Below are 24259 nucleotides of genomic sequence, written 5' to 3' on the forward strand. Positions count from 1 at the left end.
AGGAAAAAAAAAAGCCAAACATCAAATTTCACAATCTAGAAACATTTATTTACATCACGTGGATCACTTCAACGGATTAAAAACCTCCACCGGCTCACATAAATTACAGCGCTGATCACAGACTAGTTTCGTCTCCAGGATGAGTCTAACGTTGGAGATGGCTTTCACCTCTTTTGCCACCAGCACGAATACACAACTTTCTCCCCAAGAGACAACACGTCTTTGATCAGCGCTGAATTTCAGTGAACCTTAGCAATAGTGGGGGTCATAAACTTGTAGTGTTTTTCCTTTTTTTTTTTTTTTTTTTTAAAAGAAACTTCTGACCTGGCAACCAAACCATCACAGTCTTGGTAATGAGGTCACTGGAGATCAATGCTTCCTCTAGAATTCTTAACAACAGCAGGGACAAGCAGAAAGTCGCGGTGGTGGAATGAAACACCAAGAGCAAATGATTTCATGATCGCATCTGGAGTATTGCAACTGTCAGGGGAGCCGCTATAGTTCCCTGAGGAACACCGCTGTTAAGTGGGATAATTTGCAAAGTACTCCAATGAGCCTCTAGTTTACACAAAGTTCAATTGTGATGGGACAGTTGAAACCAAAACACAAGAAGTATAAATGAATGTACTCTATAGGAAACACTGATTTTTCACACACTTATAAAGATTCAGCTCAGAGTATATACTTGATTTTAATACGTTCTCATGTCTGTACAGGTCCTCGACTGTTTCAAATAGCAGGGCAACAAGACACAAATGATTCACTGGTATTCCGAAGCACAGCAATGTAAGCCTGGAGCTGACCTGGAGGAAGTCAGGATAGAAAATGTAAAGCTTCTCCATTCATACACCTTTAAATATTCTTATTGAGCACGGCGACCACAGCGTAGTCCAGCTGATTTGTAAGATTGTCTCCCATGACCTCATTTGGAATCGCATCGAGTGCTTTTTCCTGCGGTTGGATCGAACGAGCCACCTAATTCTGGTTTCATCGAGTGTCGGAATCAACCTGGACCATAATAGAGGACAATCGTTATGAGGATCAGCTGAGAGCGGAGCCCTCGACAGGTACACGGGCCGCACCAAACCAGAACCCAGGAAGGAGTCTCGACAACATTCATCTGCGGTCTTTGTACGGAGACTAAAGAGTGAGGAGCAGTTTGCATCTTTTTCTTTAAGAATCAACTGAAGTACTTCCTGAATTACAAGTAAGGATACCCCGACTCATCCCCCCATCCCCGAAAACGACAAGCTGAACTCGTGCCAACTCTTGAGTTTGAGTTGCACCTGAGCTACGAGCCCCTAACTTTAGGTTTTTGAGTAATAAATAAATACAACACATAAATATGCAAGGATTAAAATCAGAATTAAATGCTACTAGTTATTTGTGTGTGTGTGTGTTGAAAGTCACTCTTGCAGCTCAAGTGTTGAGTCGTTTGCGGCACTGGTTGCATATAACTTGCCAGAACATAGAAAAGCATAGTACTGAATCCCTGAATGGTGTTTTGGGACAGTTTCACTGATGCGGTTTCAAAACAAATACCCTTGAACAGAGGATTCATCAATTCATCTGATTATTTCTTTTCTTTGGGAGGGCAATAGCTCGAGCTATTTGAAATTGTGAAGACGGGAGAGTTTTAAATTTGAGGTAGTGCCAAGCTTTCGGGAAAAAGAAGAGCCGCTGACGCAAAGCTCACGCTACAGTAACAAAATACATGAATGGCTTTTTGACTTCCTTCAGGTCTAGCACCTTGCTGAAATGTGCATACGTTTTATTCCAAGCTTGACTAATAGCAGTTTTGATTATTGTCGGGAAAACAAAAAAAAAAATCACAGCGCTGCTCGTTTTTTGAGAAGGGGGGGGGGGGGGAGCGACGCATCCCTTCAAACATTCCCCCAACTCTGATTTGAAACCGCATCATGTGAAACAACCCCAAAGCTCAAAAGAGAGACTGCAGTTTTAGCGGCACCAGTGTGTGACGTCCATCGGAGCAAATAAAAAGTTGCGGGTTTGAGCGAGAGGGGGCGCTGTTGCTCCTCCGACAGCGACATATACATCCATTTGGCCTGACATCTACAAGAGGAAATATGGTGGAAGAAATGGCACCGAGATGAAAGATGCTCTCCCTGCCTCCTCTCGTCTGATGGCGGCACAGACGTGGCGTGTTTGGTTTGGGGGGTGGGGGGCGGTACGAAAACAGGAAATAGCACATGACTGGCAGTTTGGTTTGGTGGGAACCCAACCCGGATTGTTACGACCGATGACTTGATTTGAGACTGTGAAAGGCGTTAAAAGTCACAACCAGTGCTGAAGCGAGACCTGGCACAACGCCTCGGGTCAGCGGGCTCACGCCGGAACCTGAATTGAACAAAGAGCGGCAGTCTTGTGACTTCACTGTCCAGCATTAGTGTCGAGATGAGGTGAGAAGAAGCACAAGAAGTCACCACCTGACAAAATCTGTTCTGGGAAGGGCGACAGTGAGAAGGATGGCTAGCAAAGATTCCTGAGGCGTAGAAACAGAGAGTGGAAACCCTTAGTAGTAGTCAAATGCGATGAGTGCAATCAAACGGCGAGGTCGCGGGGGTTCGATCCCCGGCCGTTGTGACCGTGTCCGAGTGTCCTTGAGACACTGCACCCCGATCGCTCCTGATGATGTCATCGGAAGGTGAATGAGGAAGCCGAGTGATGCGCTTTTGAGTACCAAAAGTAGAAGAGCGCTATACAAGTGACCGCCCGTTTAGCAAACAACTGAGCTGGCTCTGCTGAGAACATTTCCAAAAAACCGGGGGCGAGTACCTTTGGAACCTTCCTCAAGACCGTACTTCAAACCTGAAACCTCAAAGACAAACGATGGGGTGACTATAAAAAATCCAGACATCAACCACTTTACAAATGAAAGGGGAAAAACTTTTCACCACTGTTCTAAACTAACCGGCTGAAAGAAAAGAAAACTAAACAAAGCTAGCAAAAAATTAGGGGGGCAAGCAAAAAAGCGGGAACGCTCGCTGATGTGCGGCCGCCGACGACATCACTCATGAGCACCGACGAGGGTTCCGTCGTTTAGATGCGGTGAAGCTTAGTGAAACGGGCGCGTGAGCAGTAAACTGTTCAAAACAGTGAGCGGGACTAATCATATGTGTCCATCTGAACTGAGGTATACCTGGTTGAAGGAGGTCTATGGTTCTTATCATCGTAATGCTTGAAAAATGGATCACCCCTTTCCTCCCCGTCCCACCCCCGTTCCCCTGAAAATAAGATGGATTAACAAGTCGACTGGGTTCATAATACACTATGTACAGCAGCATTACACTAGAAACATTCAAAAAGCCGTTGCTTATTGGCAGAATGTTAGTCGATACTTCAAAAAACAAACAAACGGAACCAAAAAAAAAAAAAACACGCACAAGAAAACAGCAAAAGGTATCAAGAGCCACATGCCCATATTTTTTTTTTTTTAAATGTATTTAGAGTTTGGTGAAAATCTGCAAGGTCTGTTCTCACTGTAAAAGATCCAGTTGAGCCTCCTGACGTAGTGTATATAAAAAGACGATCCAAACGTTTGGTGAGTCTCGCCGTTTTGGCGCCGTCATAAATCGCCCAATTGGTTCAAAGGGTTCAAAATCCTCGGGCAGGCGCGTCAATATGAGAGAGGGGCAGGAGATTGATGCCATGAGGCCAACACACGGTACGTCCTGAGCGTGAGTAGCGACCGGTGCTTTGCAAAAAACAAAAACGACGACCAAACCAGAATGAGAAAAGGCGGCCGGCCGACCAACCGGGGCCGGCCGCTCGCCCCCTCCGTGTCCGATGCTCGTCTGGCGGTGTGTCGGCCGATCATAAACTGGACTCCTTGGGCGGGAGGTCCACGTTGGTCACCATGGTGACAACGGTGACGATTTCCTCGGGCCCGATTAGGGGAGCCTGTCGCTGCATTTGGCCGATGCGCTCTTCTATGCAGCCGGCAGACAGTCGGGCCTCGGCCTCTTGGTCCCAGCAGTCTTCAATAGTTTCGCACAGCATGGCGAGACCCTGAGGAATGTCAGACAGAAATGTGATATGGAGACCACAAGCAAGCTTTCGGGCAAAATTTCAGGATGTGCCTAAAATGCACTTGAATTGAATTTGAGCTTAAGTCAATGTTTGCAAGTCCAACTGTCCGACAAGTTAAAGAAAAGTTGATTCGTGACTCAACCAATAAAGTTCCAAAAATGTCCACATGTATGACTTTATGACTCTTTCATTCTCTTCGCCATGAGAGATTAGTATATAAATGATTTATTATTATTATTTAATTACTCAGAATTTTAATATTATTATTAATTATTTAATTAGTCTGAAAATTGTTATTATTAACATGATTACAAATATTATATTCTTGTTCATCTGTAAAGGTTAAGTTTTGAAATGATGCAGAAAAATTACAATTTATTTATTAATTGAAAATATGTTTTGATATGCTGAAATTTCATATCCCGGTTTTCATAAGTCATGGATGTTAAAAATATAGCAGCTGTACAAAAAAAACAAAAAGTGCGGACCGTATGTTTTTGCCAGCAGTCCCGAAGGCAGGGCCGCAGCTTCTTGTGCACAACCACCTCCTGCATGTCCTCCAGAGACGGATGCTGGCCCACCTCTTCCTCGAAAGGCAGCATGTACTCATCTACCGGGCCTGGTGGCGCAACATTCCCCGATTAATACTGTTATTATCCAACGGTCATGTGACCCGGCGACCAATCGTCAGGGCAGCTCACCATCGGCGGCGGTGCAGCGTGCCGCCAGTTCCCACAGGACAAGGCCGAAGGCGTACATGTCAATGCGCAGAAAGGAGTCCCGCTGGAAGTTAATGGCTCCCTCAAGGACCTCGGGGGCCATATAACGCCGTGTCCCCACCTTGACGTCAAAAGGACAAACATATTGGAAAGGTCAAAGGTGAACGCGACGCAAGGAATGCCTCCGAACATACCTGGCCGTGCGTGTCCCCTGCTGATTTGCCGGCTTCGAATTTAAGAGCGAGACCAAAGTCGGCGATGCAAGCTGTCAGGTTGTTTTTCAGGAGCACGTTCTTGCTCTTGATGTCCCTGGAAAAAGAACGGCGGAGGTTTAGGAAGACAGCAAGGGCAATAACAACAACTTGTATCCATCTAGATTTTGCATTTTTAATCAGTGAGTGTAGAACCTGTGGGCGATGGAGGGCTTGTGTCCGTCTTTGTGTCCGGGGATATCTTCGTGGAGGTAGGCCAGACCTCGGGCAGCCGTCTGAGTGATGTGGCACAACTCATTCCAGGACACCACGTTGGCCTTCAGATAGTCTGTCAGTGAGCCCTGTCAGTGGGAGACATTTTTTGAATCCATCACACAGAGCACATCATAATTGAAACATTTTGGATTTAACCGCCTATTGCCTTCAAATTCTTTAATCTTCAATTCTTGCACCAATTAAAATGAATCAAATTGTCCTAATAATGTTTTGGGGACCATCACAATAAACAATGATATTTATATTTGGGGAAAATGAAGCTTCAAATGTGCTTCATGAAGCAGTTGTTGTAATTTTGGACTATTCTAGATGGCACCGTTGGTTCTAATAAAGGGATTTAGAAAATGGCAAGTCAGTGTATTATATTGTACTTAGTCAGCTCAATGTTGAACAAAGAGTGCCATCGAGAGGAGTAAAAAAAAAAAAAATCCTATCCATGACGTTGGACCGGGTCCCATCCAAGTCTGATCAAATTTTCAATTGAGAGCAGAAAGGAAAAACCAGTACCAGGAAAAAAAATAAAAATACAATCAGTCGAGTAATGTGTAAACTATGACTGGTTCTGTTAAGGCCCTAAAGTTGTTTCATCTTGAAGATGAAAATGACTACACATGATGTTGTGGTGACCTCACAATCATCAAAAAGAAACGTGACTACAATGCTAATATTTGTCTTCTGTTTTTTTTTTTTTTTTAACGCAACTAAGGAAGTGCCTGAGGACAAATGGTAAAGGAGACTAAAAACATATTTATAATCTGTTTACCCAGTTGTCCTCATTAAAGTTGGGAAAGTCATATGAAGTAAACATTAAATGGAGGCAAACTGAACCCAAAAGATAAGAGGACAACTAATAATAATAATGCGATGCAAACAGTTAAACGCTGCCGATTGTGACCACTAGACGGCAGGCAGCATCCGCTGATCCCTTACGTTGCCTTGTTTTTTTTAACAAAATATCCCTTTGGTACTATAAGCAGACCCCAAAACAAAACCAGCAGTCTTAATGTGAGGGAAAAAATGGCAGTTTCTGCAGGTAGATGTGGTTTTGTGGGTAAACGTGTTATATTGGCCCTCCCAAAGCATCAATTCGTCACAATTCCGGCACCAGCTGTGCTAAACCAAATGCAGGCGAAGGAACGGGTTTGCGTTTTTTCCGGCTGCTCTTTAAAAGTGCACAGATGAGGCGCTGTGTAGACCTGAGTTATGAAAGACCCCCGCTGAGAAAACAATTACAGGGGCTGATTTACGAGCCACTTAACTGTGATGTTCTCTTTCAAGCGCAACCTTGCCAAAAAGTCCTTCAACGCAAATGTTTTCCAAGCAATTTCTACTCTGAGTAGCAAGATGAGTGCACCACGCAGTTTTTCTTTTTTTTTTTTCTCCTCACAATATTTTCAAATTGAGAGGGTAGAAAGATTGAAACTCTTGCGGGAGTGCTGATGAGGCCTGCTTCAATAAATAAAACTTCAACATACAAATAAATAGGACAAAAATGTTGATGATACCTGATGGAAATTTAAAAAAAAAAAATTCGGAAAATACAGAGAATGCCGCGGTAATGTGCTAACAATAAAGCATGCATTGAGAAAGGTCACATGACCCGAAGAGAAGAGGCAGCCTACCTTGTCATGGTAGGTGGTGATGAGCCACAGCTCCAAGTCCAGATTGTTGTTTCTTTTCTCCACGCCGATGAAGTGGAGAATATTTTCATGCTTCATGCCATTCACGCTGTAAATCTCGTACTCGTTCTGCCATGAAAGCTTATCCTACGAGATACAAGACGAGGCAGTTAGTCCGGCCATCAAGCTACAAAACTGAACTTGCTGTTAAACCTGACATTGGAGGAAAGTTGCAAATTTGAATCAACTGGGAACTTGCAAAATTCAAGGTTGACTTAAATAAATATAGTCGGGGGGGGGGGGCAGGGAATTATACTAAACTATGTCTCAGCCTGACTTCCACACAAGTACAGTTGAATATTAAAAATCAATTTCCTGAAAGGGTTTATTTAGCAAATATTCAGAGGCGAGACATTACAAGCTCCAGGGGAAGAAGTAATTTACTTTGCATGTAGAAAAGAACTTCTTCTGTATTTCCATATGGGGACATTTTTGTGAATATTGGAATGGTTGGACTTAGATAAGTAATATTTAACTCATCTTTCATTAAATTTGTCTCCCTTGCTTTTTTTTTTTGTCTTGGTAAAAAACACATTTCAAACGCATCAACACCTGAATGGGGAAGATCTTCACAGCCACGTAGTCGTTGAGAAGCTGGGCCTTCCATACGCAGCCAAAGCGTCCCCTGGCCTTCAGTTCAATCAGCTGCAGCGGTTTATGTCCCAGGATGGGAGACGGCGGCGAAGGACCGGGATCCTGCGTGGACAGAGTAAAACGTTCAAAGTGTCTTAGATTCCAGCGAACCAAAACTGAGCCGTCATTGCTGTTGTCCTTGCAAGCATGTTCCACATTCCTAGCAAATGTCTATGCAATACCGCTTGCTTCCACAAGAGGCGATAATGAGCCATGATATCGAAACAAATTTTTCGTCTGTTGGAACCGCCTTCATGCATGGCATCATGTGAGACGTGAAAACAATGCCGCAGAGTATTGAACGAGACCTCAATGAGCAAAGGATGAACTCTGTGCATTTGTTTGATTGTCTTCGGTCCGAGCCTCAACTCGGAGAAGACATAGATGTACGAGTTTGATGGGGTTTTTTTTTTTTTTGGACTGGTGAGGATGTTAAAATGTGAGCTGCGTGAGGCTTACACCAGAGGGAGCAACAATGAGTGGGGGGAAGGATTACAACAAAGCATGCGTTGGTCAAATTTCACACCACGGGCTAAAAAGTAGCCCAAAGATGCTAGATGGATGGTTGAGGATGTTTCTGGAAACGTTCCAGACCTCCGCAGTGAGTCAAATGAAAGAAGCACGGCGGCAATGTTTCTGTTTTTACTTGAACCTCGGAGGGGCTTAAGCGATAAGCTAGGGCAAGTTTCAAAAGCCTGAGGCCAACCGCATCCACTTCACCATTGTGCGCGTGCGGTGGAAGCGGAAGATTGTCAAGTCAAGGCTGTTTAAAGGGCCGGCGAAGAGCGAGACGCAGCATACAAATATCGTCTTCATATCTCGCATATGGCAAAAGAGAAAAAGCGGCGAACTGCGGTTCACAAAGAAGCTGGGAAAACATTTGAATGTATAAATTCCAGCAATTGTGCTGGGAAATGAAAACAGCAAGCGGCTTGAGCCTTTAAAAACAAATATGGATGGAATCTGTTGCCAAGGCCCATTCTTTACACAGCATTCGTATTTGGGAGTGCAAAAATGCACTTTTAAAAAAATGTGTCTCAAAAGACATTGTAGAACACGTCGCTCAAGATAACGAGCTTGACAACACGATGGTCACGAATGCTGAAATTGAATATCTGCGCTGTATAAAGAAATGGCTTTTGAATGAGAAGAAAATTCTGTAGCTGTCTGCCGTGTTATGCAAGTGACTGTTCAGGGTTGCGGCTCAGTATAAATTTGATTAGTCTGAAGGCAACCCCCCCCCCTGAAAAAAAACAAAGCTTTTTCTACATTTTTGTGCGAGTCCGTGTGTACACATGCCGTAAAATTCAGTATCTATGTTAGGCAACTCAGGAGCGCAAGGTCATCTATTTTGTTCCTCCGTTCCATGTTAACAAAAGCGGAATATTGAGTGTACTTGAGGAACAGGATAAAAAAAGAATTTCCTATATTTTCTCTCCACGGCAGCTGTAATTTAAGAATACAAAAAAAAAAAGAGCCAGGAGTTCAAAACAATTGAAAGATTCTAAAGGTGAATATTCATGAATGTCATTTACCGTTAAGTGCTGGCTGTTGTGTTAAATGTGAACCGTTGGATAGATATAAATAGGATTTATTGCGCGTTGGGGTTTTTGTTGGAGCTCCTCAATTCAGTGAGGGTGGGATTTTTTTTGGGGGGGGGGCTCGATGGCACATCTAATATTGGGGGGTCAAACTAGACCTCAGTCAGGACTCACTGGACCCCCTGTCCACTCATAGCGCTACTGCATGAATGCTGACTCAGCACATCGAGTCGCAGCTCGATATTGCGTGCAAGTGTGTGCAACAACTGACGCAACGACTTGCAAAAAGTTAGCAATAATGAGCTTCGTGGCAAAATTTTAGGACTGACCTAAAACGCACCCAAAATGCGTTCGGCTCGAAATGTTGACGGTAGCTCAGGGTCGTTTTGACAGTGACAAAATAAAATTCGGTAGTTCTGCAATTTTATGTCAACGTAGGAAAGGTAGTTAAATCGGCGGAGCTGATTCAACCACAATGTTACATAGACATCACACGTGGACGGACATTCACATGAAAAAGGGGGAAGGGTAGGGGAGGGGCTGCATTTGGAGCTCGCCTACTTTCCACCATGCACCATATATTTTCAGCAGGAAACATAAGAGACATTCACGCGTGCAATAAACCCAGGCAGCAAAATGTCAATAGATATATATAAAAAAAAAGAAAAGAAAGACAAATGTGCTGGGTTTTAAATGAACAAGATGCTGTGGAAAAAGTGAAGAGAATAAGAAAAAGACAGCCTGGTGGGACTCAAGTGGAGAATTGAAAGTGAACCCAAAAAGGAGGGGAAGAAATTAATCAACTACAATTAAACTGCTCTTACCTCCACCATAATGTGAAAGGGGTGCTTTCATGAAAAAGAACATAAGAAGCAAACAGAGAAAATTGTATGTCAGTTAGAGGATGGAAAAGAGATTGATGGAAGGAGATCTTCACGCCGACTCGCTCGTGTCTGGAACGTTCGCAATGGAGCAAAGGCCAGATTAAGATGACAGCGGTGGAAAAAAAGGAAAGATAGAAACTTTCAAGCATGCGGAAACAAGTAAGCGATGAGAATCTCATCGTCCGTTTTTTTTTTTTTTTTTTAAAGCACGTTAAGCGATGATCTGGACTTGATTACAGTACAGGAGACCAATGGATAATTTCAACAGCAAAAAATGATCAATGATATGCAAAATTCCTTGAAACTGGCACCAAGATAAGAAAGAGTCCAGGTAGTTCTAAGAAAAAATATACTTTGGGGGAAAAAAACAAACAGGGTGCACATTCATAAAGAAGAGCTTCACGGGAAAATATCGGCAGGTTGAGATGAAGTTTGCCAAACGTGTGAAAAATGGAGGCCTGGTGACAAGTATGCAGGCCGCCAAAAAAAAAGAAAAGAAAAAGCTCTCACTCAAACTGGATGGGTTTGTTTTGGCAACGGTTCCGCCTCATTTTGCTCTCGAGTCATTTAGGATCTGACAATCTCTGTTCTCTGCCGTTTTTGACATTTCGCTTTTTTAATTGAGTGGTTAATGAGCAATACGATCTTCACAACGCAATTTCACAATGGTGATCTTTTGAGGAGCGGGAGATGTGGATGCTAAAAGTCAAGTGCTTGAAGGACCTGCTGGCAATGTTTGCACAATCATTAACATTGCATGGTCCAAGTGCCCTTTTCAGCCATTACGATTTAAACTAGGGCCACTACTAACCATTATTTGAATCATCCTTTCATCTGGCCATTATTTTATCGATTGAATCCAATCAAATGGTTTGATTGTATTCAAAATAATTTTAAAAAAAAATTACATTTTTTTTTTGGACTAACAATTTGAAATAACTGATACTGAGTTGTGGTCCAAAAGGTGTTTTTAAAAAGTAATTGCAATTGTTTTCGTTTGATTCAACACAAATATAAGCAGCCGGCTTTCACGTAGGATGACGGTGATTGGAGAATATTAAATATTGACAAGCGGAAATCCGGGCACTTTTTAATAATAATTAAAAAAAAAAGGCATTAAACGAAAAAACTATTATCGATTTAGTTGTACTAAGTTCATCTTGTTTTTCCTTTTGAATCACTTCACTGGTTTCTTTTATATCAAACAAATTACTATTTTGTTTTGTATTATCGATTTAGTTGTCGATTAATCGATTCATCATCGCACTTCTAATTTGCATTGTACAAATTACACCCAAACACACACGTTAACAACTTTCCCAAACGGTGACGCTAGCTATCATGAAGCCTGACGTTTGAACAAAGGAGCTCTGGCTTTGCCTGTTTTGGTTGCGGTGGCAGTTAAAGGCAGGGAAAGCCCAATATTTCATTAAAGGAAGTCAATACATGCAAAAAGAATTTGGCTTCTAGGCGAAGAAGAGTTTGGCTGTCTTAACACAGTGTTTTTTTTTAGTGGTTTTTTTTTTTTACGGTGAGGCACAGTCCCGTTTAGCGTGTTTGTATGCAGTTGATTAAATGATTTACTGCAGTTACTTTTCATTAGTTAATTCACAACTGCATATCATTTTGCTTTAGCTTTCAATTATTGATGTGGTTAAAGGCATCTTGTGGTGTTTTGTTTTTGTTAAACACCGCTGTCCATTAATTCAGAGTCAAGCAAAAAAAACTGTGCAAAACTATAATTACAGCTTTCATACTATCATTAAGACTACACCATAACACATTTGTTGAGTTAGCTAAAGTTGACCGCTGAATTATTTACACGCAGTGATTATGCATTGTTTGTATAAACGCTTTTCGATGTGTCGACACATTGAATGAATGGCAGGAAGGTCTCAATGATTTCAACGTCTTTAGGCTAGCATTAAAGAGCAACTTAAAGGGATATGGTTGAGCATTAAATGGAGGGATCGATAACGCTTTCATGACTTGTGTTAAGTATAGAACTACTTTTAATTTAATGTACTTTTAATAGTGCCCAGGGTTTAATGTCTCCACCATTGGTTTTTTTTTCCACAAAAATTAACAGCGGGTTTTCTAAATTTGAGTGACAATTTGCATTGGGGATGTCCCAATCACATTTTTGGCACCCGGTCCGGGTTGCTTGATTTTAAGACTTTGATAATTCTTAGTCCCAAAAGAGAGCCTAAACTGTGTCATCTATCTTCATTTTTATTTATTCGGATAAACATACATGACACCTTTTACCTCGCTAAAAATCCTTAGCGGCAGCAACACAAAATATATTTTTATTGTATATCAGTAAAGAGCCGGTCTAAAATAAACAACAAAAAACAGGTGGTGCAGAGATACTGTTATGATTGCTGGCGCTAGCATTAGTTTACTTTGTAGCTTGACTGAAGTGCTTGTTTACGAGACATATTTATAAATACTGTGAGGGGATTTATTTTCATTATGTTTGGTTGGATGGTCAAGTCTTCTGCTATTGACAAAAACTAAACGCTACTTCGTTTAAATAAAGCAGGAAAAAAAAGTAAACGGTACATCGGCTAAAAAAAACCCCAAATATGTCGACTGGAAAGGGAGGCACACATCTTGCAGCCTGGGTGTGTGTGTGTGTGTGTGTGTGTGTGTGTGTGTGTGTGTGTGTGTGTGTGTGTGTGTGTGTGTGTGTGTGTGTGTGTGTGTGTGTGTGTGAAGTATCTCATTTGCACTTAAAGAGACCGCACCAAAACGGCTAAGTGGCCGCACTTCAGAAAAAATAGAAAAGATGGACCGGTGATACTATCAAAACGAGGAATTCAGACAAAAGCATCCATTTTAAAAACGTAAAACAGTAAAATGTATTACTGTGATACTTGGGCTTTAAAGTTTAATCAGTTACCAAATAAACAATTGATGCCACAATGTTTTGATGAAAATTTTTCTATTTTCAAGTTGTATTTTGCCGGGCATGATGATATTTCCAGCGTAGTGTAGCTAAGAATCAAGCAGTAAAGTGAGAGAAGTGAAAGTCTCTCATCTCTCCCTCTCCCACACGATCCAGCCACCACCTCCGCTACTCTCCCAAGCAGCTTGTGTGTTTAGTTTTGTTTGCCTATATAAAGTGTCATCAATAATGCAGAGGCCCCGTGACTTCCCTTCCATACGATAGAGGTGCTTGCATGGAACTTAAAATGAAGCGCTGGATACGCTGGAAAAATACGGTGGAGACTTCTGCCATAAACGCTGAAGATGAGGAATGGAGCCAAAACGAGGCCTGGTGTTTCAAGCGTGTGTGTGTTTTTGTGTTTCCTTACATGTGTGGGGACGAGGGCTGCCGGATAGGCCAACTTGTGGTGTCGCCACATCCAGAAGGAGAAGAGGACGACGGCGGCCAGTCCGATGATGGGAACGAGGGAGTAGAGCAGAGTGCTGAAGAGCTGAGGCTTCTGAGAAAAGGGGTTGGATGTGGCTGCAAGGAAGGAAATGACAACATTTGAGATCTTGATGACCCATGAGGAAATGAGGTGGATCAAAAAATGAGCCTCGCTGCTCCAAAATCTTTGAAGGGAGTGCAAACGCATGCGCACGCATGCACGCAGCAGGACGAGTAAATCCATCTTGTGACATCACTTAATCCTCTGGTCAAAAATCACAACGCTCTGAACTGTGTCTGACCTCCCCGTGCAGGAGCAGGGTGGGTACTCGAGTAATCGATGGAATGACAAATAGAAAAATGTTTTTACTTGTGTATGATGTTGAGATAAAATTTTGGCTGAAGCTAGACTGAGTGCGGTGCGTGTGGGGGCAAGAGACGGTGATTTGCAGCGGGACAGGTTTACACAAGAAAGGTGCAATCAAAACTTTTTTTTAAACACCGATGACAACATTTTGTCAGCTGACTGCAAAATATGCTCTGCAAAATGATGAACTCTGAAAGAGAGGGGGGAGGGGCACCCAATGGACTAAAAACGCCGATGTTCAAGGTGAATGTGTTTATGGATTTTGTAAGAGCCTTTTGATTTGAAAGTTTATTGAATTTTATTTTATGTCCATCCAAACTCCATCAGCTCAAAATGAAACCCAAACATAACATAATGATTACTTTTCAAATCCCTGAATTTAATCGAACTCTCCACCGCCACACAAACACAGACCAGAGTTTTGACCATCATATGTATTTCTCCAAATTAAAAATATAGATGCGCACGATCTTTTGGTAACATTTGCCCAGTGCAAATAAAACACAGAATTCATAACTTTGAAAAATATTCAAAAGCATTTATGGATGGGTACAAACTAGGGCTAGGCGAAATGACAAGTATGCTACAATATATGGATTTCATATTGTCTGATATCGATATATATTGTTTTTTTTTTAATAGTGGTAACTATTAAAAATCATGGTAAAAATTTAAGTAATTTAATAGTTTTTTTTTTGTTTATTTTATTATATATGCATGGATGGGTACAAATTAAGGCTGGGCGAAATGAATGACAGGTATGCTACAATATAAGGATTTCATATTGTTTGATATCGATATACATTGTTTTTTTTTTAATAGTGCTAACTATTAAAAGTAATGGGAAAATTTTAAGTTATTTAATAGTTTTTTTTTTGTTTATTTTATTATATAATCAGTGCAAGCATTCCCAGTGTGTGTGCGTGTGTGTGTGTGTGTGTGTGTGTGTGTGTGTGTGCGTTTGTTGACAATACACACTGTAGGCTGTTGACTGGTGCGTGTCGCTTTGCGGGGTTGTATCGGGTACGTAGAGGAAGCGCTCGTTGCACATGTTGCCTTCGCAGCAGCAGAAAAAAACGTCAGGATTCTCCTTCTTCTCCACACACTCGTTGCTGTAAAAACAAGACGGAATGAAAAGCTACACATTAGAGCGGAACAATATTTTTTCCAAACTAATACAAATGTGTTCTTGTTTCTCCAAATTGTTACACCTGTCAGTTGCTCATCGCTAGTTGCGTTAAGCTAACGCGAAGGAAATCAGATTTTGGAGAAAGTTTTGTAAACCTTTCCACATGACCTGCACTACAAAGTCCGAGATTCTATGCGCGGAACTGAAACCAACCCTTATGGCCTCATTTGGAATTTTAAAAACCCCCAAAAAGATAAGGGCATATGATACATGGCCTTCAGAAAAAATGAGTACAGACAATATCTGTGTTTTAAAGGTGCGTGTAACTGTACTAGTCCAAAAAAAAAAAAAAAACCCTGGAGAGACGGAAAATCTGTCACGTAGGCTGTACCACTTGGCATTTCCTTGCCTTGAACAATCGCAAAATATAATGTATACAGTTCCAAAGTCAATCTCACTCTGGCTTTGACACTCTTGCAGCCATCAGATAAGATGGAGGAAGTGGCAGCCGCCCTAGAGCCTAGACTTGTTATGGACAAGACGGCGCCATCTCTGCTAGGGTTCCAAATCCATATTGACTGCAACTTCAGTCGCCACCGCACGACAGCAAATGGGGCGGAGAGTGAAATAAACAATAACCTAACCATTTATTATTATTATTTTTTTACATATACCGGTCTTTGATGTGTTGAGTTAAAAACTAACGAAGTACAGAAATCCCTCGTTTATGGTGGATAATTGGTTCCAAGTCCACCGGCGATAGGTGAAAATCCACAAAATAGTATCACCCTCTCATTTTTAACATACATAATTTTTTTGTGTATCAATAGATGTATATTAAACCATATAAGTGCATATGTTATCATTAGAACATTAAATAATAGTTTCAAACATGTAAATACTATATTAATAGTATAAATGAGAAATTAATGTATAAATAATATAAATATGATACGTGTGTGTGTAACATTTGTAGATGTAGCTAAAGTATAAATACTGTAAATATGTTTTTAGAATGCTTTTATTAATATAACAACTTTTTTTTTACATACATACTGTCATATGTTTGTAAATATGTGTTTAGAACTTATTATTATAAAAAAATATAACAAGGTACTATATTGTAAATATGTTTTTAGAACTCTTATTAGTATAACAACTTTTTTTTTTTTAATTTTTATTTTGAAGTTAGTTTGAAAAAATCCGCAATGTACTGAAGCCTCGACAAATGAACCGCGACGTAGTGAGGGATTACTGGAATGTGCTTCTTTTGCAAGCATACCTGTCATAGCAATTGATGTCGTCCAACCAGCAACCCTGCTTGACTACCTCCACGGTGCCAGAAATATTCTTCCACGTGGCAAAGCAGTGCCGCCTTTTATCCTTATCGCCATAGCAGGGTTCAGTGCCGGTGCGGTTGGTACGTTCCTTTTCCCAGTTGGAGTTGTAGTAGCTGCACTCCTGAGTCTCAGAGCGTCCCAGGATCGCGCCTGGCAAGAACAGAGACAGAAATCATTCATCCGTGCTATTTTATGCCATTTGATGCTCGCGATTGGTCGAGCAACTGTGATGTTATTTTCAGTTGACAACAATATTTTACAAAGTTTATAAATGCTAGCTTATTAGGTGATGACAACAAATTGGATCAAAACATTGATGAACACAATCAAAATTGTTTCTTTTATGTAAACTTGAACAGTCATTCTTGTTTTTTGTTGACAAAATACGATTCAATGTGTATATGTGTCATGTAAACAAAACACTTTGTTGGAATTGGGGCGGGACATCATAAGCAAGGTTGCTTCATCCCGTTTTCCATTTTGGCAAGTCATGTGTTGGTTTAGTGCATACAATCAAAACTGTGATAAAACTATGTAGATGCGAAATAAAACAAATCAGTCAATCAAGTAATTACAAGCTGGATGATCGTGTCGATTAATCTTTAAATGTCGATTCATAAAATGATCGGCCGGGGTGCTTCTGAGTAAGTCAGACCGGGTGACAAAAGCGCTTTGGAGATGCTTCATTTCATGTTTTTGCTGGGAAAATAGGTCAGTTTTTGTTCTGCATCAATAGCAATCGTCGTGCACAATCCCAAAATAAAAAGGTGCAATTGCTCAAAAGCCTGCAGTCAAGTTGACCAACCATTCAGTCCTCCAAATATGAGATTTAATGAGGTGAACTGTGACCTAGTTTAACCGCAACTTTAATTGTTCCCCAACTCAAACACCAAGCCAACTTCTTAACTCACTGCTGTGAAAGATGCCTCCTTAGTTGAAGCTCATATAAACTCTCTCATATTTGGACATCTGAAAAAGGCAAATAAACTCAAATTGAAATGTTGTTTACATCCGGGGTGCTCATCGCTATTGCACTTTTCACTTGACTGCGCTACTTTTTCATGCACCAGCCTATTAAATAACACAGCAGGAAAAAAAAAAGGAAACACAAAAATTAAATGGATAAAAAAAAAGTTGCATCAACAGATTATTGAATTAAAAACCAAATTGACACACATAGTGAACTCAAAAAGCCACATTCACCTTCTAATTGCAGTGTCTCGGTTGTGACACTTGAGAGTGTGTGAGAACAGAGAAAAATTTATATCTTGGGGTAATGTTGAGCTCGCTTTCGATTAATCATGCTTCACAGTCCATCGGCAAAGAAAGGATGGACATTTTTTTCCAAGCAAATCAGCTGCTACAAGATATTGTTTTCCGTAGATTTTCCACCAATCTGTGGTTGTCATTTTTTTATGGGCCCCAAAATTCCTAATCGAGTAAAGGTTAATTTTTGGAAGGCTGACTCAACTTGTTAGCAAATTCTACTGATGGATGAAACATGAGCCCAACGATTGTAATGTAGCCTCTGGCAACATTGGCTACATTTTTTTTTTGGGTGGGGGGCATTTCTCAATGTTTGACAGCCACAGGCGTTACATCATTGTCTGTTGAAATAATGAGAGAGAGAGAAATAGAGAGAGAAAAAAAGAAACTTCCTTCAAACTTTTAATATGCATATGTCTACATGGTACTTCCGTACATACCAACATGCCATCTGATTGGCTGAGACATCAACGTCGTCTAGGATAGGTTACGTCAAACCTTACGCAACAACAGGCAGAGGCAGCACAATATTGACACAGTAATTCTCCAATTTGACAGTAAGAGAAGAAACTTGATTCAATCAGATGGCAACGGTGAGGAGCTGGGTGGACTCACCGCTCGCTCACAAAGGCTGCACTCTTTCCACCGCGGCCACAGTGCGAGAGGAGGGGGGGGGGGCATTAAAAAGCACCGTACTCAGCGACTGAATTCAATCCCTTTAATCCCCGCTGGTATGCTGCAGCGACAAATGCCCATTAGCCTCTGCTTCGATAAGCGTCGATGGGGAGGATACCGGGGCGGGTCACGGGAGCAAGTTGGCGTAAAAGCCCGGCGACACTTGTGCGTCATGAGGAGCAAATAGCCGACGCATTCCAAACATTCTTGTCAAGATGAGCCCTGCAAATTGTCTCGTTATCTCTCGGAGGACAAAAGGAGGACTTGCGCCCCCCGTTTGAATTGTTTGGATTCACTCGAAGGGTGTGTTGAGTGCCACTTGGGCTTAAAGCTGGATATTGAATTTGCTGTCATGTTGCCGTATCTTCATCAATCGGCCAATGAGTGAAAAGGGGAGCAGGTGGGATGCAAGCCATCAGACACACTATTAATACCCGTGTGGGTGTGCATTTGAGATGATGGTGGGTCCGGTTTAGCCAGAGTCGCCACAAACATCTGCTCGACTTCAGGATGCACTTTGTCGTGTTTGACACTTTTCCACACGCTTGTCCAAATCTAAGCCGTGCTGATTCCACTCGGCCCGTCTTGAGATTTAGTGGCCAGTCATTTCACGCAGCGGTGTTGAGGTGCAAAAATGAAATGTCGCTATCTGGAATTGCGATCATATTCCATATGCTATCATATCGCCACAGCGAATAAACTTCAAGTATCTGCAAGGTTTATGGTTGTGTTTATCGGTCCTGAGCAGTTACTGATTACTAAGAAGCACAGCAGTTTAAAAAAAAAGTCTCAGGGAGAGAGCGGGCTGAACGATTTGAAGAAAAAAGTTGTACTGTGATTTTCCAGACAGATATTATGAACAAGCAAACTTCAAATACTTTTTCGGAACTCTTAACACAGACCGATACTTAGAAAACACAATTGGCCAAATGGATGCTTCCCAAAAACAAATTTGATTAAATGTACACTAACAATTCATTTCAAAATAGAACACATCTTTTATGTTAGTAAAAGACGGCAAATGTGACGCAAAGGAGAACGTTTGTTTTCACTTTGCAAGGTACATACGGTCAATCAAAGTACAGCCGCCTTGAAAATACTGGCCATTGTTGACATCACAAAAACTGCATAGACTTTTATGTTTCACTTTTGCAGGCAAAACACGCAGGTCACGCACTCAATTTCTTGGTTGGCAAAGGAATGCGTGTTTGGTCAAATATGTTTGGCGAACATAATTCAAATCACAGCATCTTCAATCTCTGAAACAAAAATTCTCAGATCTGACGTACAGTGTGAAAGTATTTATGCATTTGTGAGCTGAAGCTTTTAGTTTATAAACGACGTGAAAACATTTCGAAAATGTTATAATTGTGTAAGCCGCACAGAAGATGTTGCGCAAAGTGTGTGCGAGAGTGTTGGAAATTTGTCAGAGGTTTGGAATTTGTGTTAGGAGGATTGTAAAAACTATATATGCATAGCACACAAATCAAGTCACATCACTCACATCAATAAAAAAAAAAAAGGCTTGGCTCACCCGCGTGCAGTGATTTACATTTTTCAAAATTTCCACTCAATCAAAGAAGCTTTGTATTTTATTGAGTTGCACTTGTTCACCTCAACGAGAATCCAAAGCTGTTTCTCGACATTTTTTGCTTTTTCTTCCAGGTCTTGTGACAGACCAGAAGATGGTCGACGCGCTAATGTAACCTCACACCGCCGAGCGGGAGGATCGATATCCGCCCGATACTGCTGCACTGCACAAAACGCGAGCCTCCGTGCGGAGCATCCGGTAGTCCCGGTGGGAAAAGAACAAGTACATTCATTCCACATCTCCACGGAAACAAAACCATGTTTATTTTAGAGGCTTGACTCCGACGCCCAGCAAGTTCCCATTTGACAGGTAGCCGCAAAAAAAGCAACACTTCATCAATTGCATAATTCAGCAAAGGTGGATTTGATCTGCTAACGCTAATTGTGCATGTTGACACGCTTTCATTGTCTCAGGTTAATTACGCCGTACAATTTTAAATAGATACATAATTGATAACATTTTTTTTTAGCTTTCACTTCACTGACACATAATACACGAGGCAGCTGAGTAAGTAATGCTACGCCGCAATGTGAAGTTCAACATATGACATTGACCCGTTTTCTCCAACCCTCATTTTCTCACTTTTGAAAGAAAAAGCGAACCTGAAAAGACACAATGCTTTTAAAGATGGCAAACTCCAAGGATTCCTTGAAATGACTCGTCAGCATCGCCAACTTGGCATCTATTCGTCAGCAATTTCAGAGAGGATGGATAGACTGAACTAACAAGGCAATACTTGCAGAGGAAAAACAAATAGTTACACATCAGATAAGATGACAAAATCAGATCAGCAGGTCTCCAGAGAGCTTCACGCGTGACGTCACGGCAGCCCATAACACGGTTCACTACTGCGAACGTTGACTTTGCACTCATTGGGCGTCTTTCTTTTATAATCTGCATGCTAGATGGGCAACGAAGCAAAAAGAAAAAAAGAAATGGGCAAAGAGATGTTTTGTTTACGCAAAAGCCATAATGTTTTTTTTCTGCCATTTCCAATTTGGTCAATCATGTCAAAGTGATTCGTTCTTATCAAAAGTGTGAACACACAAATCCGATCCTAATTTTAAATCCAGATTGATTGGATCAAAACAATTTTGTGTCTATAAACAAAGCCATTGAGGTAATGAATCCAAATGTTCACAAGCACGCTGTCACGACATGAAAACAATGCTGCGTGCGGATCGACTGAATCAAACCGGCTGTGACCTTTGCAAGATAACGGTTTGTCACTGGTTGAGCTGCATCGACAGCTGCTGTAAGCATGTTGCATGCAAATGTTTGGACAAAAATGGACAAATATGACACTTTTGCTTCAATAGTTGGCTGTTTTGCTCCAACCCTTAATTAAGGTATGGGCCGATTTACAAAAATGTTCTGCAACGCAAAATGTTGCCAACTCAAAGTATTTTTCCCAAAGCCAAAAATGGTAGCAGTTCAAAATAACCCTAAAGAAAAGATATACGGCAACAAAGCTATCCCTGAAGATCAGAATTTAGCATTCGAACATATTTTTACAGTATGCAGTACTTTTCTGAAATTATCCGCTGCATTAACTTGAGTTGGAGTGCTTAAATCATTTCTACTTCACATATTGTGCATGCAACAGGGGCAAATCCACCCAAAGGAATAATTTTGGTTCAGTATAGACTTATACTTTGTTGGTAAAATGTGCAAAAAAGATAAAAACAACACGGGTCACACAAACGATGTCAGGATGAGACCCACCCCCGTCCCCCCGCGGGGTTGCATTGCACCGCATTCTGCACAGACAACAACCGGCATACATTGCACACAACAAACATGGGGCTGAAATCCAAGTACAATACCTTCACACCCACCTGAAGAGCAGGAGATGAGGAAAACGGCGAGGGCCAGTTTGGTGGCGTCTCCCATTTTCCATCCGAATCAGATCCTCAGATTAGAAAGAGTTAAAAAATATATGTAAGAAAAATAAAAGTTACAAAAAAAAAATCCTCACAGCGGCGGAGTCAGAAGGAGATCTGTCTCTGCAAACAGGACATGTTCAAAACCAGATAAATCCAAAGATAGCCCGGGTAATGCAAAGAGGGGGGAGGGGGGACTTGCTTGGTATTTCCACGTTTACAGATGGAAGGCGATTTCTTCTTGGCATTCAAGCCGACGCTAGCATACGTTTGCCATGCTGCAGCATCGTTACGAACAAACAAGGTTTTGTTGCAACGATTGTTTTGTCAGAGCACCGGAACGGGGAACCGAGCCGCAACCGGACAGAGGCAATATCCATCGGACTGGGAATCAAGCACACTCCGTCCTCCAATCAAACTTGTCCTCGCAGAGCTGCGTAACATTGCATTAAAACGTCAAATTGGAATCCATTTCCCAATGTTAAAACACGACAACGCGATGCATTGGGTCGATTTGTGTCCAACTCCGTGTGCTAGCCCAAATATTGCCCAATAGTCCAACAAGGCAAGCAGGCCAGAGGCAGAATCGGTTCGCCGCTCGGGAAGGCAAAAACAGCGCCGACTGCGAGGCGCTCTCCACTTAAGCCTCTTCAGTAGACGTCCTCTTCGAAATTTGTTCGATGAGATATGCTCATTTGACGAGTGCAACCGGTGGAAGCCGAGTTAATCCACCCATGTAAGATGTTTTTCGAATTAAGGACGCGTTGCACCGTCCACCGTCAAAGTCGTCCACCGCCGTCGCCGCCGCTGTTGGTCGGGACAATCCAAGATGGCGCATGGAGCCGCAACAAGAATATGGATTGTCACATTTCCGGTGAAACATTTCAAAATAATAGTATCGTAGAAAATGACGTTCAGATTGGTAAACAATCGCGTAAATTTGAATGCTTTTAGATTCTATAAAAACGTTACCCACATTTTACCAATTTCTTCTTGTGATTGTTTTGTTGTAAAAATCAATCAAATTTGTGGTATCCGGTAGCTGTTTTCCTCACTCCTGCAAACTTGACTTAAATACTTTACGAGCGAGAAGGTTACCGGTGTTTTTTTCATTCCGTTTGCCAATGTGACTGACACCGATGAGTGCTTTAAATCTAAACTGTGTTTAGTGCCGGTAGTTTTATTAGCTCATTCTAATTCACATCACATTGTATAATTCTCCGTTCGAAAGTGTCCTCAGTTGACTCAAGAAGTCCTCCAATCACCTCCAATTCAATTTTAAATCCATTTTTCAAAGGGTAGTTTTGCCTTTCTTTGCTTATTTTTTTCCACAAATGGGTGGACACTTCAAAATTTGTTGTGCACGTTACAATCTGAAAATATACATATGCATTTACAGTATAGTAAGTTTCAAAAATCAAAACACCTCTACAGAAGTGGTTCTGGATTTAAATCTTGGTTATGACCTTTCTGTGTGACAATAGCATGATCAGTATGTGCTGACGTGGATTTTCTTTTCCACCCCAGATACTCAGGCTAATTCATCCTCATTCCTAAAATATGCATGTTGGGTTAACTGAAGTCTAAATTGTCCAAAGGTGTGAGAGCTCCTTTGTATAGCTGTGCCCAGTGATTGGCTGGTGACCAGTCCAGAATTTACCCCTCACAAACCTCGATTTGAGGACAAGAAAGGATGGATGTCCAGGTCTTGTATATAATACAACTAAAATGTCTGCATCTTATGTGTCACTTATTCTAATGTGGGTCAACACAAATAAAACACCACAATGTTGTGACATACTCTTCTATATTCGGCTTCAGGATTGGTTGGGTGCTCTGTAATCAATGCTGAGAATACCATGAAGTCCAGATATAGGCTTGGCCCAACCCCAAATCTGTTTGACACTAATCCCTCTAATAGCCCGGAGCAGATCTCAAACGTAGGCGCTGCTAAACGATTACGAGGTCAAAGGTCCCAGGGGGATCGTTCTGCCAAACTAGAAGCTGAGTCACCTTTACTACACAATAGAGGGTTGGTAGCGTTCATTCTCAGTAAAACACACACTTCTGTACATGGCTTCGGGCACAAACACTTTCAGGGTGAAGAGTTCAGTTTCCTGTCGACGATATTTCCCTTGCAGCGAGTTGGAACAAAAAGGCTCCTGAAATCGACAAAGATTAAATTGATTATTTCGCACGTTCAACAGTTCAAGACTTGAATGGTAATTAGCCCGGGGTGGTTGGCGCAACTATAAATAGCCGCTTAATTTGATTACATACCATTGTCGGATTCCTTTGTCCTTGCGTCACATGGGATATATAAAGTCTACACCCCCCCTGTTGAAATTCCATCCTTCCATTTTCAACACAGATTATCCTGTTCAGGGTCGTGGGGTGCTATGAGCCTAACCCAGCAGGCTTTGTGCAAAAATCAGACTACACCTCAAACTGACAAGGGGACAATTCAACAAGCATTCAGACGGAGTGGGAAGCGAACCCGGCCAAATGTGAAACAGGTTTCTCTACCTTTTGAGTGAGGAAGACTTCCACTCCATGAGATTTACTGTCCAGTTCATCCCATTACTCAACTATCAGACGCCAAATCCCCTCTAATGGCATTACACGTGCCAGAATT

General features: G+C 41.6%; 1 protein-coding gene across 2 annotated transcripts; it reads right to left on the reverse strand.

Moving 5' to 3' along the window:
- Positions 1-26: 26 nt before the first annotated feature.
- acvr2ab (activin A receptor type 2Ab) lies at positions 27-22464 on the reverse strand. 2 transcript variants are annotated; one of them, XM_088366235.1, is made up of 12 exons: positions 21580-22464; positions 16152-16359; positions 14719-14852; positions 13315-13469; positions 9935-9958; positions 7489-7632; positions 6880-7023; positions 5177-5322; positions 4964-5078; positions 4752-4890; positions 4539-4669; positions 27-4029 (listed from the first exon to the last, which is right to left on the reverse strand). In XM_088366235.1, exons 1-12 carry the CDS (start codon positions 21632-21634, stop codon positions 3835-3837), a joined length of 1590 nt encoding a protein of 529 aa, XP_088222361.1. In that variant the 5' UTR covers positions 21635-22464; the 3' UTR covers positions 27-3834. The 2 variants fall into 2 exon arrangements, with proteins under 2 accessions (XP_088222361.1, XP_088222362.1); XM_088366236.1 differs by lacking the exon at positions 9935-9958.
- Positions 22465-24259: the final 1795 nt, after the last annotated feature.

This window comes from Syngnathus floridae, chromosome 2 (genome assembly GCF_059516105.1).
Source record: "Syngnathus floridae isolate MCC-2025c chromosome 2, RoL_Sflo_1.0, whole genome shotgun sequence".
Lineage (NCBI taxonomy): Eukaryota > Metazoa > Chordata > Actinopteri > Syngnathiformes > Syngnathidae > Syngnathus > Syngnathus floridae.

Bases quoted from the DNA above. Each gene is read 5' to 3' on its own strand.
- acvr2ab (XM_088366235.1), bottom strand. From the start codon at position 21,634: ATGGGAGACGCCACCAAACTGGCCCTCGCCGTTTTCCTCATCTCCTGC. The intron at 4,891-4,963 runs GTATGTTCGGAG...TTTGACGTCAAG, and splicing joins CAGGGGACACGCACGGCCAG to GTGGGGACACGGCGTTATAT. The intron at 4,670-4,751 runs GTGAGCTGCCCT...TTGCGCCACCAG, and splicing joins ACGCTGCACCGCCGCCGATG to GCCCGGTAGATGAGTACATG.